The sequence below is a fragment of the Acipenser ruthenus genome, unplaced genomic scaffold (genome assembly GCF_902713425.1).
Source record: "Acipenser ruthenus unplaced genomic scaffold, fAciRut3.2 maternal haplotype, whole genome shotgun sequence".
Taxonomy (NCBI): domain Eukaryota; kingdom Metazoa; phylum Chordata; class Actinopteri; order Acipenseriformes; family Acipenseridae; genus Acipenser; species Acipenser ruthenus.
The window spans coordinates 2,685-19,896 of NW_026707818.1; the positions used below are offsets into that span (position 1 = coordinate 2,685).

Here is a 17,212-nt window from a genome sequence, read left to right on the forward strand (position 1 = left end):
GTTATTTGGCAATTGGAAATACCCACAAAGCGTCCACCAAACCGCACTACTCTGGAATAATGGGGAAGACATTTGTGTTCATTAGCAACAAAAACTAGTGCTGCATCAAATCACGATAAAACAAACTCAAACTTGTTTAAAACAAACACATGCTGTCGTTCTTGACCGGCTGTGTGTGAGTCTAGAATAAGTCTCTGTCCACAGTATGCCTTTAAACTGTATTAGTTGCCTTTAAACTGGCTTAAAAATGTAAATATGGTTAGCATCCACACAACGCAGCGTTTAGTACAAGGCTCGAGTCCGGTTCTAAATTAGATTGCATCAGGTATTGCAGTTTGTCAGAAGTGTGGACGCTGTAATACCAAATTACATTTTTTGTGTATCCTCCAATATCCCCAAATGCTTTGTGATATGTTTGGCTAAATACTCAGAACAGGCACCTGAAGGACTTGCTACCAGTGTACACTCCGCACCAGGCATTCATTGTTATGCTTAAAAAAAAATCTGTCCAGACATCTCTGTTAAACTAGGGGGGAAAATACAAAAGCACAAAGTTAAATTAGGCGACTGTAAAAATGAAATGTGAGTTAGAAGTAGGAGCGGGGATGAATAATTCACGTAATTTGTCAGCTCTGTTTGAAGTAAATTTAAGGGGACCACAGTTAAGCTCAGGCAAGATATGAAGGTAAAAGCAAAGATTGTTTTGTAATTAACAGCTTTTTCTGAGTTTAATTATGAAACAGAATCGGCTCAATTTGCTTAAAGGGATGTCACCTGATTTACAATTGGGTGCCATGTAGTCGAGAGTTGTGAGGTTTACAGATGCTGTCTGAACAGGTGTTTTATTTCTTTTTAGCAATATGGACCTCTGTTAACATGGGACATAACATTTAAAATAAAATACAGTGCATGCTGGGATACTATCATATTAATTTCCACTGTTTATTGCACTGCTAGGCACAGTAACCAAACTATTTTAATAGTGTGTGTACGCATGAAGCCCGACTAAACATGAAACGGTACTTTACTGTGAGCTTTGAGCTGGATTAATTCAAACGTTTTTGAGTACGTTTCTCGAGATCGGTTATGTAGTGTGGACATGGCCTAACACTTCCTCTCAAGACACTGACCCCCCCCCCCCTCTCTCTCTCTTCTCTGTCTCCCGTGTAGGAGCTGTGGCCTCTATGTTTTGGGTCGATGCTGAACTAGGAAGTGATATTTACCTTGATGGTAGGAAAAACCCACAAATCCAATATTTATTTGAGGTTTGAATGTTAAACCAGGAACTGTATTAAGTGACTGTTAAAAAGAAACCGTATTAAGTGACTAAACAAAAACACAAGTGAAGACCCTTCTACGGCATATCTAAAAGTGGAGAAAAATGATTTGGAGGTGGGGGTTCTGATAGAAGGTTAAAGGTCAAAATGGCAAGCGAACAGATTATTCGTGGGCCAGGTTTAACAAGTTTTTGCTCATGGAGGTCATTGTCACACAGGTAAACATACTCTATCAGGATTGAGGAAAACCTTTAACTTCAGATCAAGAACACTTGGGCGATCCTCTGTTTTGGACACAATTCTCAATAGGAGTAGTACGAGGAATATGGATACGTTTTTGTACAGTTCCAGAGTTATGTAATTTAGTTCCCCTTTGCATTTGAATTAAATCTTTGAAGAGGAAATGGGTCATAACATACATCTAAAATAGGCACTTTCTCAAGAAAGAGTAGAAACTGTGATCTGATTTGGAATACATTGTTAATTATGACCTTTGCTACAAATCATTTTTAAATCTGTTAAAAGGAATTGGGTCATGTTCCAAAAAATTCTACGACAGTGCTGTATAAATAAGATTATGGTTGCAGATTATTGTAGCATACATTAAAGTTTCTAACTATTTTTTTGAAAATGAACAGTTTTATTTAAGTGTGTGTCGTAATGAAATGTGAAACAAGCAATGTGATTGGTAGAGCAAGGTTCCAGCTGTCCGTATATTGGATGGATACGGACAGTTGGAGCCTTATCACATATTCTAAATCACTGCGCTGCCTCACAGAATTTTAAAATAAGTACCAGTAGCCATTTTCCTTATACTCACTTACAGCTGTAACTATGAAACAGAGTGACCAGTTACCTGCAAAAAATCCCATAGTAGTAAGTAGACATGCCCATTTGGATGAACAATTAAATGAACTGGAACATAGCAATACAGAAAATACCAAACAAAAATACCAAAAATATAAACATGCTGTCTTTATGCTCACTCACCCCGACTTTGTCACTTCAAATAATGTATTTTTAGCGGTTTGTAAACGGTAAAGAAAAACACAAAAAGACACTTGTGCACATTATCCATCCATATTTGTTCAAGATCTGCTCTGACGCAGATCTTGAACAAATGACTGAAATCCGAGGCGTTAAATTTATTTTTATTCCTCACGTCTGTTCTGCTCAGTGTGTCTGCACTGACAGGAAGAAAACAAAATACCTTGGTGCCTTCTCAACATTTCAATGGCAATGTCCACAATAGCAAAAAAAATATTTACTTTCTTTTACGTGTTTTAATTGAATTAATTTACTCATCTTAACTTGGTGTGTTATTAAATAAAGTTATACATGTGACTGTTATTTGGCATAAGGATATTTAATAAAAAACACTACTCATTTTTTGCTTACATGATTATTATTTTTTTCTTCAAATCCACTGTTTTACCTGGATAATAAATGCAATAAGTCTCTTTAGGGTGTTTGTATGCATTGAATATATGCACCTAGGCATCCGTATATCCGACGTATATGGACGCCCAGCCGGGCCTTATTGCATGAATATATCTATCTCATATATATCAAATAACAACCGCTGATTGGTTAAACAGCATCACATGACCGATTCACACTGAATAAATCACTACGTACCACTACATTCTAAATTCCATGACAAACTGCCATTTTATTTGTTATTAGTTACAAAACCACTGCAAAAAATGAGTGACATTCCACCCATTTCCTTCAATATATTTGGGGATAAAACTCCAGATAACTGGTACAACACTAACTTTCTGAGTGAAGCAGCAGTCCACCTGAAAAAAAAAATACAAATGAAATAAGTGCACCAGCAACTGTCAAGAGTAACACATAACAGTAGATGAGGAACAGCTAAATGAAATAGAAGAAAACAAAGATTGAAAAAACACAGCATGGGCTGTTAATGTACTTAGACTGGCTAAAGAAAAAAAATATGGACATTCATTTTAAGGAAATAAGTCCAAAAAATCTCAACAACATAAGGGAATTTTATGCCAGTGCATGAAGTTCAACTGGGGACCAGTATTCGGTCTCCAGTTTTATAATGCTGAACTGGACTAAATAGATATTTTAACAGTAGAAGTTTTAACATCTCTGCTGACAGCGAGTTTAAAACCAACAAGAACGTATTCCTGTCAGTCATGAAAACTTTTAGAAAAGCAGGTAAAGACAAGGCCAGACACCACCCCCTGAATTACCTGCCTGGATTTGAAGCACCTGCGGGAAACTGAGGCACTGTCCCCTGACACCCCGGTCGGATTGGTGCATAAAGTCTGGTTCGATCCTCAGCTTAATCTGGCACAAAAATATCTTTTGAGATCCGAAAGGATGAAAACGGACTTGAATGCGTTCCTCGCATATAACGAGGACACAAATTCACCTCAAGATCCGGCGTCAGCATCCATCGCAGCTGCTCCCCTGCCTTCCTCAGTGTCATTTGAAACTCTGCCCATCATCAGCTTATGCTCAGTCCTCTAGTTTTGAGATGCCACTTTCAATGCAGATGTACAGTATACACAATAAAAGTTTGTGGTTTTGTCTTAATTTAAAATGTGTTTTAAATAATTATTTTTCTTTCCCCAAATGACAGGTGTTATAAGCGGTTAAACCACTTCGGGTTCTGATGATATATATACCACTTCTGGGGTGGTTAAAGGCCCTTGGCTTACGCCTCAGGCCTTATCACCTCCCCAGGCATGGTGTATATTGTGGGAAGTGTAGAAAGAGAGAGAAAGAAAAAAACCTGTTTCACTTCGCTTAATGTCATGCCCCGTTTTATTATCACGATTTTTCAAAAACCACTCGCCGTGCACGATCGGTTCGATGAGGAATTACCTCTCAATATCATCGCGCAAACCCGCTTATTGTCGCGTTTTGTGCAGCCTGTCAAATGCTGCATGGCTGGTCTTTACTAAGTAACCACAGTATATCATTAATTCATTTCCAACACAACTAACAACCAATGATCATCTCGGCTGATAAACTGACATTTTGTGCAGCCTGTCAAATGCTGAGTGGGCAGTCTTAACAGGATACAGTTCAGTTACAAAACACCAACGTCACCAGATTTCTTTAACATAGTCATTCACACAAGAAAAAACCCACCAAGTACAACACCTAATTGATAGGTTCTAATTGATAGCTCATCTCAATTCATGCCTATTTTAGATAATGACACAAACAGTTCCATTCCAGTTAATGATACAAAACGTATTTGTCCTGTAGTAAACTATATGCATTTGTTTCAATATAAAGAATATCTAAATGTAAAGTATTAAAACACTGCTCTTTAATTCACCGTTAGTTTTCTTTCTTTTTTTTCTCGCACTCGTAATAGGCAAACGTGAAACCCGGTTTATATCACGAATTATGCCTGCATGGCAATCATGATATAAAGCGGGTTCATCTGTGTGTGTGTGTGTAATAATAATAATAATAATTATAATAATAATTATTATTATACATATACACACACACAGTATATATAAACACAAGTATGTTTCGAGTTAAGGGGAATGAAAGCAATGAATAGAGAACTTTTCGAAAGTCAATTAGCGACTCTCTCTCTCTCTCTCTCTCTCTCTCTCTCTCTCTCTCTCTCTCTCTCTCTCTCTCTCTCTCTCTCTCTCTCTCTCTCTCTCTCTCTCTCTCTCTCTCTCTCTCTCTCTCTCTCTCTCTCTCTCTCTCTCTCTCTCTCTCTCTCTCTCTCTCTCTATATATATATATATATATATAATATATATATATATATATATAATATATATATATACATATATACATATATAACAACATTTCAGATGTATTAAATGCATTAGTTTACTGATTTTTTTTTTTTTTTTTTTTCAGGTATTGTAACAGTTATAGATGCAAAATACGGCATGCAGGTAAATATTTTTAATTACATTTTTTGCATAATTTAATATAGATAATGCTAGGAGTATGTATTACATACATGTATGTGTAATTCAACTACATTAACGAAAAGGCAGAATTATTATGTCCTGTCAGTTTACGTTGGTAGTGTTTTTGAGTATAGGGTTTGAAATCCAGATACTTTTTTAAATTGAAAATGAATGTGTATTGTCCTTGTTGTTATTTCATGTCTTTTTAAAAGCAGCTTGTCTAAGCAGTCTCATAATAATCTTATAAAGCAGTTACATGGGGTCCTTCAAAAAAGATTCAACTGATGTGCAAAATATGCAAAGGCATGTGTGAAAACAGAAGGATTTTATTTCATTTCATTTCATTTTTGAAAATATACCAACATCCTGTTAGCGTTTGAACCAGCCCCCCCCCCAACCACTTCTGAACCATCAACTTGTGATTTAAACAATTCCAAGGCCAGTAGTTGTAATGACACCTGGATAATAGGCAGCAATTTAAGGGTGTCATGCTTCACGGATCGAGCCTTTCGCAGCTGTAGCTGTGAGAGCCGTTGCATGGCCCAGGAGCCAAATTGAAACTGAAGGGGTAATTGATATCAGAGCCTATCACTCTAATGGGATTGTCACCTAGTGATCTGAAATATTCATTTCCTAATCATGGACAAATGATGGGACAAGTAGAAATGCCAGTTCTTAGACCGAGTGGCTGACACCTCAGCCACAGACTTTATTCTTTTGTTTTGTGGATCTACAAACCTGGCATCTTTCAGTATCTCCTGAATAAATGGGCAACGAGTTACAAAGAAAAGGTCAGAATAAGGGTTGCGTTTTTATCCTCCCTGTTATTACAGATTTAACGTTGACAATAAAAAGACGCAGATTTGAAATCCATGAAGGGATGAGGTTATATTAGAAAGGAAATTGGTTTATCTTTTAGGGTCAGATTGTTTTAAATGTATTATACTGCTTGGATCAAACCCATTTTTATCTGTCAGTCTTTTTAATTCCGAAAATGTCACTCCTGCCGATTTCACAAATCACAACATATCAGAAAACAAAAAATTGTCTTTTTGATAGATTTTGTAAGGCATAAAAGATTACAAAAACTTTACAAACATACCTTTTTTTTTGCTAAGTTGATATAAACTTTGACTTTTATTGTACAATTTTACAACACACTTGCTGGGCTACTAGTGTCAAAAGTTAAACACCACATAATGAAATTTATTTTAATGTTGTGTTTTAGTCTCTAAATAGATAAGTAAATAAAATCTACACCCATGACAAATTTAGTTTTATTTCAACTGTCTTTCTAGTTGCATTTGCTATTAACTTTATCATGTGAACGGTGACCCACATTGTATTTAAATGTAGATTTAGTTAGCACATTTATATACTTGAGGGAAGCATTGCAAATTGAGGTTATGTATGTGTACTGTTGTGAAAGAAGGGTGCCTACCATTTGAAAATCAGGGAATGTGCAGTTGCAATTCCTCAGAGTTAAGAAAATGCATTTCTTAATAAGTATTCAAGATTTGGTAATTTGGGTTTCTCATTAGGCTAAATGTACAGCACTGTATACAGTAAACCAAGCCAGTATATATCTGTAGTAAGGATGCTCCCACTGTCTGAAGGCCTATATAAAAGCATCTAGTGTATAGAGTGGTGTAGAATGAAAGTCCTGAAATTGTGTCTTGCAAGCTAAATCACAGTTGCAATTATTTTTTTTATTAGCATTTAACAGAAGCAAAACCGGACGGACTTATCAATGAAGCAGAAAGGTACCAGTAACCGTGTGTTCTTGTGCTGTTTTACAGCAAACATACTAAACAACAATTACATTTCGTATATGTAGCCTGCTATAACAGTGCATATATTCAGTTAGCTATGTTCTTCTTCATATATATATATATATATATATATATATATATATATATATATATATATATATATATATATACAGTACTGTGCAAAAGTTTTAGGCAGGTGTGAAAAAATGCTGTAAAGTAAGAATGCTTTCAAAAACAGACATGTTAATAGATTATATTTATCAGTTAACTAAATGCAAAGTGAGTGAACAGAAGAAAAATCTAAATCAAATCCATATTTGGTGTGACCACCCTTTGCCTTCAAAACAGCATCAATTCTTCTAGGTACACTTGCACAAAGTCAGGGATTTTGTAGGCATATAGTCAGGTGTATGATTAAACAATTATACCAAACAGGTGCTAATGATCATCAATTCAATATGTAGGTTGAAACACAATCATTAACGGAAACAGAAACAGCTGTGTAGGAGGAATAAAACTGGGTGAGGAACAGCTAAACTCAGCTAACAAGGTGAGGTTGCTGAAGACAGTTTACTGTCAAAAGTCATACACCATGGCAAGACTGAGCACAGCAACAAGACACAAGGTAGTTATACTGCATCAGCAAGGTCTCCCCCAGGCAGAAATTTCAAGGCAGACAGGGGTTTCCAGATGTGCTGTCCAAGCTCTTTTGAAGAAGCACAAAGAAACGGGCAACGTTGAGGACCGTAGACGCAGTGGTCGGCCAAGGAAACTTACTGCAGCAGATGAAAGACACATCATGCTTACTTCCCTTCGCAATCGGAAGATGTCCAGCAGTGCCATCAGCTCCGAATTGGCAGAAAACAGTGGGACCCTGGTACACCCATCTACTGTCCGGAGAAGTCTGGTCAGAAGTGGCCTTCATGGAAGACTTGCGGCCAAAAAGCCATACCTCTGACGTGGAAACAAGGCCAAGCGACTCAACTATGAGGGCAGCAGTGTGGAGTAGTGGCTAGGGCTCTGGACTCTTGACCGGAGGGTTGTGGGTTCAATCCCCAGTGGGGGACACTGCTGTTGTACCCTTGAGCAAGGGACTTTACCTAGATTGCTCCAGTAAAAGCCCAACTGTATAAATGGGGAATTGTATGTAAAATAATGTGATATCTGTATAATGTGATATAATGTATAATGTGCTATCTTGTAACAATTGTAAGTCGCCCTGGATAAGGGCGTCTGCTAAGAAATAAATAATAATAATAATAATAATAATAATAATAATAACTATGCACGAAAACACAGGAACTGGGGTGCAGAAAAATGGCAGCAGGTGCTCTGGACTGATGAGTCAAAATATTTGGCTGTAGCAGAAGGCAGTTTGTTCACCGAAGGGCTGGAGAGCGGTACACGAATGAGTGTCTGCAGGCAACAGTGAAGCATGGTGGAGGTTCCTTGCAAGTTTGGGGCTGCATTTCTGCAAATGGAGTTGGGGATTTGGTCAGAATTAATGGTCTCCTCAATGCTGAGAAGTACAGGCAGATACTTATCCATCATGCAATACCATCAGGGAGGCATCTGATTGGCCCCAAATTTATTCTGCAGCATGACAACGACTCCAAACATACAGTGAAAGTCATTAAGAACTATCTTCAGCATAAAGAAGAACAAGGAGTCCTGGAAGTGATGGTATGGCCCCCACAGAGCCCTGATCTCAACATCATTGAGTCTGTCTGGGATTACATGAAGAGAGAGAAGCAACTGAGGCTGCCTAAATCCACAGATGAACTGTGGTTAGTTCTCCAAGATGTTTGGGCCAACCTACCTGCCGAGTTCCTTCAAAAACTGTGTGCAAGTGTACCTAGAAGAATTGATGCTGTTTTGAAGGCAAAGGGTGGTCACACCAAATATTGATTTGATGTAGATTTTTCTTCTGTTCACTCACTTTGCATTTTGTTAATTGATAAATATAATCTATTAACATATCTATTTTTGAAAGCATTTTTACTTTACAGCATTTTTTCACACCTGCCTAAAACTTTTGCACAGTACTGTATATATATATATATATCCTGTTTTGCTAAACAGTGATTTTTATATTTCAATACATGATTCTAGTTCATTTAAAGTAACTAGTATAATAACCTCTTAGTATGCTGATTTGGTGTACAGGCAGGTTGCACTGGCAGATCTTGCTATCATCAATAAAACAGACTTGGTGGAAGAAGAAGTGCTGAATCAGCTGAAGGAAGTTGTCCGGTAAGATTTGTGATGTCATTTTTAGAACTTTACACTCTACGCTGTTTTTAAAAGATAACTTACTTCATGTCATTTTTCAGATCTATAAATGGGCTTGTCAGAATTCAAGAAACGCAGAAGTCAAGGTATTTTTTTTTTCTATTTTCTATAATTAATTAGACCAAAAAAGGCCCGATTTTTTTCCCTTTTATAGTCTGAAGTTTTGAGTGAGATAAAATTATGTAAAAAAAAAACCAAAACACTAAATCTTCCTTAGACTTAAATGCAACCGGCACTCCTGTTCTCTGATTGCCTTTACAGCATTTCCCTGGGAAGAAGAATTAGTCCATATACTGTGGTAACATCATTAAAGTATGCAGTGATCACAGAGTAGTATGGAATTTAATGTAAAGAATCTGGTAATAGTTGTAATGTTCCTGTTTAAATAATAGTTTTCATTTTTAACCTTTTCACTCTTGGAAATCACTGAATCAAACAGTGATAAAAACTAACACTGTTTACAATTGGATACAAGTGCATAATAAACAAAAAAAATCTGTAACAAGTCATTTATGAGGGCTGCTTTGTAGAGCTGTCAAACGTTTCACTTGCGGATTGATTTGCAGCTCGTCAAAAGTGATCATTATTGATTACGATCCGACAGCATCAAAAGCCACCAGAGCTCTGTTTTGAAGTGTGTGGGTGGGAGCAGCAGGGGGGACAGGGACACCTTTGAACTAAGATGCATTGGAAAGACCCAACTTTTGCTCTAGTGCTTTTTTTTGTTTGTTTTTTGGGGACTCAAAAGCTTTAAAACACACAGGGCCAGATGTACTGCACCACTTGCGGTAGTTTAGTTTTCCTTTTATGTTTTTACTAGAAACAACATACAAGTAGATACACAAATCTCCTACATGAACTCACCATTGCTTATTCTGTTAGGCAGTGTCAACTTTTGACAAGAACAAAAGCTTGCCGTTGGTCTGCACAGTGTGTGTGTGTGTCTGCTCTTATGGGTTGTGATGTATATTTATCCTATGTACAGTCGTATCAATGTGCAGCGGTGTGCAATTCATATCGATCGACGTCCGGGAGAGCAAGATTTGTGTGAGGGACAACAAGTTTTGCCATTATACTTTTCCCGTTGGACAAGTAGTTTTTATTTATTTATTTTTCCTATGTTCGTTCTGTTGCTGGAAAGGCACTCCGGGTATATTTCTAGAGAGCCACGCAAGTTTCTGAAAACTGAATTGCGGAAGTGTAGCACCTCCACACAAACATTTTAAAGAGTTTACGTTACAACAAAAAAACACCATAGTTGCTAAGGTATTGGTGGATTCGAAAAAATCGTGCTGCCTACTTTGTGGTCAAGCATGTTCTTGTTGGGATTTTTTTTTTTTGAGATTTGAACAGAAGTGATATTAGTTATTTATTGGACAAGCACAATCCATCGCTTTGTGAAACTGTTAAAACATGAAGATTGACAAATATGTTTATAATGATAGAAATAAAATGCTTCTATATGAGATTATCTGTGCAATATTTTATTCTTAAAATATAATATAGAATGTAAATCTCATGGCAATGTGTTTATGTATTAATTAATTTGTGTGTGTATTTTTCAGTGAGAGTAGTGCAGCGAAAGAATGTTACCTTACCAAAAAAATAAATAAATAAGCCATCCGGGTATGAAACCAGGATCACCCTGCTGCAGCAGTGGTCCAGTTAACCATCATGGGACGAGATGTTAGATGAGGAAAAACAGCTGTAAAATGTTGTACACAAGTATATAATAGAAATAAACAAAAGAAAAAAACATATTTTGTCTTTACAACAAACTAAAACACCTCTACATCAGGAGTTGAATTCAGCTTATATAGAAAGAGTGGAAAAAAAGCAGGCAGAAGCTATTTTTATATTTGAATAACTTCAAGTATTACTTATTTTAGTTGTACTCATACATTTGTTAAGGTGAGATGGGGTCATGGGGAACCTTTTGTGTATCTTGAAGAATTTAGTGAACCAGTCAAGCTACAAGGCTAGACCCGCCCCTGTTAATCGCTAACTCATTGATTGTGTTCACTGTTAAATAAAACCAAAATCCTACAAGCTAAATTCTACTTTTGTGTGTGTGTTTTATGCGATGGGGAGGGGGCAGGTAGATTTTTAAAATGGTTAAGTAGATATTTCTACTTTTTATAATATTTTCAAAAATTGCACACCCCTGAATATTATCCTGTTCTTACCTCCCTTTTGAATTCTGTGAACAGCTCCCTCCACATCCCCAATGTAAAACACAGATAATCCTAACACAAAAAAAATACAGTATTGTTCATGGTAGTGTATGCAAACATCTTACATTTTTTATAGGAAGGCTTATAAATCAGATGACTTTCCTTATCTTTGAAATAATTTGTCATCTCTAATGTGTGAATAATATTTTTTTCTCTCTTGATGTCAGTATATTAATGAATACCCCCCCACCCCACCCCCACCCCCCTCCTGGGATACAGACGCAGCATCAGAAAGGCTTGCAGGCACTAACTGTCATGTTAACTTTTATGGATTACACTCATGTTGTTTTCTGTGCTTTGTTCAGGTAGCAAAGGTTAAATGCATTTTGGTCGAAGGAAAAAAAGAAAGATAAGGGCAGGGCTGTTACACAAACACTACTTTACTGAAGCATAAATTGAATGTGCAGCCCTTCATGTGTTTAGTGAAAGTCTTGGTATTGCCTGGTTAGAGGAAGTGAGAATGCATGGTGACTGAACTATTGGTGCAACTAGTGTATTGACCCTGCCTCCATGGGACAGTTGGATTTGGACTCTTCTGTATCTCTGAATCGGATCTATTCCGCCAGTGAAGGAGTAAATCCTGTTCCACAAGCTGTGGCTGTAGGTCATTTTGACCCGCTTTTTCATGTTACTGGTCGATGTGTTATCTGTCTTCAACTTTGCTGAATGATGCAGGGGTGTTTTTTTATGAGATTTTATTCCACATATTTTTGAGGATGGTGACCTATCTTTTCTTGTACACATCATCATTATTGTCTCAGTTTACTGATTGTACTGAAAAAATCATTATCCATAATCGTGTTAAAGATGAAAAGAAAAAGTGCTGAACAAATTGCTCTATGCCAAATAACTTGATGATGAAGATGATACAGACAAAGAAAAAAGAAAAAAGTGTGAGAGAAATAAAAAAAACACTAGGGAGAAAGTTGCAATTAATTGTTGTTAAATTATGAACTTCGATTTCTCAATAACTAAAATGTCATTCTCGTCCAACCCTATGTCCGCTTTAGAGAGAAAGTAGCTTCAAATGTATTTTTGGTTGCTTTTTTGCAGTGCTGTGCTGGCACTTAGGATTCTCTAGACAAACAAGCTCAAAGATTGCTCAAGGCACATTTAGAGAACTGATAACTTGAGATTGGAGCAACAAATCCAAGAGCCACTCACAAATATCATACAGTAGAAGTGGAAATTTGAAAGAACATACAAAGCTTTTTACACTTTATTATTTCTGTATTAACATTTATAAGATGTTTTGATCGTCGTTACAGCCCTATGAGCTTTAGCATTAGAGTTTCAAAGGATTACATATTTTAGGTGTGATGTCATTGCTTAAACACTGGAGATTCTGCTGTTGCTTGGTTCTTTCATTAAATTAGAGATTTGCTGGTGTTCCCTGCCAGTCAATATTTTTTATTAAGAGCTGCCTTTCACAATCCATATGTCTGTTATTGAACCTAAGTATTAGTTTTTGGTGGACTGCTGAGAGCAGACAATATGGGCACAGCTTGTTACAAAGGAAAAGTGGTATTTATGTGCTGTGCACTGTACCATAAGAACATTGCACTGATAAAAAGGGGTTTCACAAGACTCCCTCTCCAGTGTGCACAGTTTAACAAAAAAAAGATTTCTTTTGGAAAGATGCTATATTTACTGTTTTACATGTAGTACACTTATTTCTCAAATCAGGTTGGAATTTGTGCAAGTAACAGATAATATGCAGCAGTGTTTGTCAATACAAATCTTTACCAAAGTCCATTTAAAGAATACAATTGGTAATTTAGTTTTGTTACTATGGTGGAGTGATCATTAAAAATGGAGGTACATTTGTGTGAAATCAGAATACTAAGGCCTGAAATTTTATTATTTTATTTTTAAAATAAAAATAAGTGTAGCTTCCACTAGTAGTTGTTTTGAGGCTAACCTACGTTCTTTGGAGTGTTAAACACAGTGTTTAGCTTTTTAACTCTGCAAATGTATTTCCAGTGTGGAGGTTATAGTTTTGCCTTGGGATAATTGCAGCCTGGGGAGCAGGGTCAGAATGGCATCAATCAGCAGAGGTCTTTCTTGATTCATCCATTGCAACTGTCCTCCTTCCATTACACAGAATCCATGCATCCCTTTTTGATGTAAATGAAACCATAGAAATACATGTTGCATACTGTAGTTCTGTTCCTATTATTATTATTGACCAAGTCAAAGACTAAACCACCTGTACTGTACCGTACAATAACTGAACGATAACTGACAAGTGTCTCTATTACTGTTTTTAATGTGTTGCTCTGGTCATCATACTGTGTGTTCATTTTTTCCCCAGGGTTGACCTCTCCAATGTATTAGATCTGCACGCATTTGATGGCAAAACTGGTGCAAGGTATGGTATTATATTGAAAGCAGTGGTCTTGTAGAAGCAACACATTTACAGTGGGCATTAAAATAGATTTAACTTCTGCCCAGCTGATTTTTAGAATAATATTTTTAGAATAGCAAATTGTATCCAAATTATTTTTAAATGTGTAATCCAATACCATATGGCTCTCTGTGTTCAAGTATCCCATTTACTCTGTCAGACTTCCATAACTTTTGTGCACAAAGGGTCCTATAGTGATTTAGACCCATTTGAGACAGTGTGGGTTTCCATCTTGCATCTGAAATACAAGTAAATGGGATTTTGGGTGTAATATGGATAACCCTATGACACAAGTCGGCCACAAAAATCAGAGGCTGACCCCCTTGTACTGAAATGGTAAGAAGGATGTTGCATGTGTCAAACCCCTCTGAGCATAACTTGTGGTACCTAAGCAAAGCAAGAACCTGTTGATTCCTATTACAGTAACAGCATGTCAGAAACTTCAAAGATGTTCACAAATTATATTTGGCAAGCTCTTTAACTGAAGGGCTTCAAATGCGTTGATTTGCAAAACTAGCCAATAAGAATATTGCAGATTGCAGTCCGGAAGCATTTATGTAGAAAGAACAGGGCCAGTAAAAAACAAAAAAAGTCCCTTGACTGTGGCTCATAATGCAAGTACAGAATAGGCAGGTAATCTGAAAGGAATTCTAAAAGTTCTTCAAATGCCAACCAGCTGCGAGGGATTAAACTTATTGTTTTTGGTAGCAAAGAGATGCCTTCTCTTTACAAACTTGTCTACATGGACACTTTCCGTCCCTTCTTTTAAACCTACTGTTACCAATCCCCCCCCCCCCCCCCTTTGCAGCCCTTCTTTAAACCATCCAGACAGTTTGTTTGAAGTTGCCCCCTGTGTGCCTTGATTGTAAATAGTGTAATCTGTTGGACAATGTTTGCCTGCGTGTCATCTCCCAGCATGCCAGAACACTGCAGCTAACTGGCACAAAAAACGCTTGCTAGCTTGTGTGTGTTTTTTATTATTATTTAGCCTTGGCCACTGGAGTCTGGATTAAGGAAGAGAAGTTAAACTTTCCTAAGAAGTTGCTAAGCCAAAACATCTGCGAGCTTGGGGTTGGTTGGGTTGGCTGGGGGGGGGGGGGGGGGAGGAGTTGTGAAACGCCTTCCCATTTTGTCACTTGTTTTTCTTTTTTTGACCCTTTCCTCTGCAGAATTTAGATTCTCTACTTCCATTTTTTATGTAATTAATTCTCACAGGAAATTGTTCTTGTCACAGTGAAGCTGGTTGTCTCTTGGAACATTTTGAGGGTCATTATGGTGCGTTTTAGTAATTCTTTTTAAGAATGTATGGGCTATACAAATTATTTACACCATTATTTAATGAACTCATTGAATGGCACGTGTTAATGTTGCAAAATTAGAACCACCAAGCAATTGGTTGTCTCTTGGAACATTTTGAGGGTCATTATGGTGCGTTTTAGTAATTCTTTTTAAGAATGTATGGGCTATACAAATTATTTACACCATTATTTAATGAACTCATTGAATGGCACGTGTTAATGTTGCAAAATTAGAACCACCAAGCAATTGTATTATAATTCAAGTTTTGTAACCTGACATGACTTTACACAAATAAAATACTTTATTTGTTCATTTTCTGAGGGTTCTGTTTTGTTTAGTATACAGTATTTACTCAGTTTGTCATGTTGTGTAAATTTGTGCAACTGTAAGACCCTCATTAGAAATTAGACCTATTGTCTCAGTGACAAATATCCTCTCTCAAGCAAATGAATATTCTGTATTGGGATCTTCATGCCTATTGTCAAAATGTCTTAGCGTGAAAATAAGCTTCATGTAACAGTGTGCTTTGGAGCTCAAATGTGATCAATGCTTGTTTTCTAGTTTGCAGGAAAAACTGCATCATGTGAAAACAACACGACCGCATCTAGACAAGGTAACCAGCTCATGCACAGTACTGTTACTTTGTAGTGCTGGGGCAAACACAGCTTTTCAGTGTTTGAATATTATACCAAACTTTTAACAAAACTATGACAGTTTTTTAATTGTGAATAACCTTGAAAACAGAAGTATATAAATGATCACATTATCCCATTAATGTACCTATTTATGCATTGGTTTCCATTGCATGGTATCATTTTCATAAATTTCAAACGGTGTGCTTGAAAATGAGAATATTTGTCCCAGCCTACCTATACGTTGTAATTCTTATTATTTTTTTTTTGCTATATGTGTTTTATTTCCAATTCTTCAGTAACATTTTACTGTTGTATTTAAGTTTTAAATGTTTTTAGGGCCAAAACCAAGTAATGTTAAAGTATGCATTATAAGAATAGTTTGCATTGCAAACCTCACCTAGCCCGATGACACTGGAATCATGTGTTCCTAGCGAGATGACACTGGAATGATGCGTTTCAAATCTTTGTTCGGAGCGTATGCTCTTGTGATGTGGTCAGTCAGATAATCATTTGCATGTGTGGATCTCAAGTTGGCTGGAGCCCATAATTAAACCACCACAGAATTTGGTATTGCTGACAGTTTGTAGCTGAGCTCTGACACTAAGTAACAAGGGTGCTCCTAGTTATAGTTATTGAGGTTTAATCTGAGTATAATTGCGGTAGTTCTCACTGCAGTTGTCTCCCACAGTTTAACTATCGTAATTTAGCCACAATTTTGTCAGTAATAATTAACCACACATTTAAAAAATGCATTCTATAGTATAGTACCAGGATGTATTATATTTAGGTTTGCTACTTTTTCGATATTAATTGTTAAAGCTCGTTAAACGTCGAATTCCCAAAAAATGAGAGTTTGACTGAAATATATTTATATAGGCTAAACATCGGTAAAACCACTTGCTATTTTTTATTTTCGTACAAAAAATAACAATTTAGAAATCATCTATAGTTTGTTTAGTTTTTATACTTACTGTCTGTCCCGTCTCTGTTCCACTCTGAATGGCTAGGGGTCGCTGTCAATCATCTCAGTGATCTGTTAGTATAGTTTCACTGTCACCGTCATTTCATCCAGTTCTGACAGATCTCGTTGACTGAAGCAGCGCCAGAATGCTCTCATTCGTTTAAATGACTGTCAATCATCAGGACCTGTACCAACTGTGCACTTTTGTTTGCCAGCTCAAGTGCCTGTCATTCAAAGCGCCTACTTTTGAAATTAGCGGGTTAAGGTGTAGGTAAGCTTTTGCTAGGTATATGGTGACAGTTACTAGTTTGATTTGAAAATGGGGCACAAGAGGAAAACACTTAATGAGTATTGTGCACAATCCCCTGACGACGTCTCTGTCTGCCTTAACTTTATTTGATACAAT

General features: G+C 36.8%; 1 protein-coding gene across 1 annotated transcript; it reads left to right on the forward strand.

The window, feature by feature from the left end:
- Positions 1 to 1,127: 1,127 nt before the first annotated feature.
- On the forward strand, positions 1,128 to 15,925 carry LOC131728374 (putative COBW domain-containing protein 7). The gene is made up of 7 exons (XM_059019380.1): positions 1,128 to 1,230; positions 5,151 to 5,188; positions 6,923 to 6,969; positions 9,145 to 9,231; positions 9,312 to 9,356; positions 13,819 to 13,875; positions 15,772 to 15,925. Exons 1-7 carry the CDS (start codon positions 1,185 to 1,187, stop codon positions 15,908 to 15,910), a joined length of 459 nt encoding a protein of 152 aa, XP_058875363.1. The 5' UTR covers positions 1,128 to 1,184; the 3' UTR covers positions 15,911 to 15,925.
- Positions 15,926 to 17,212: the final 1,287 nt, after the last annotated feature.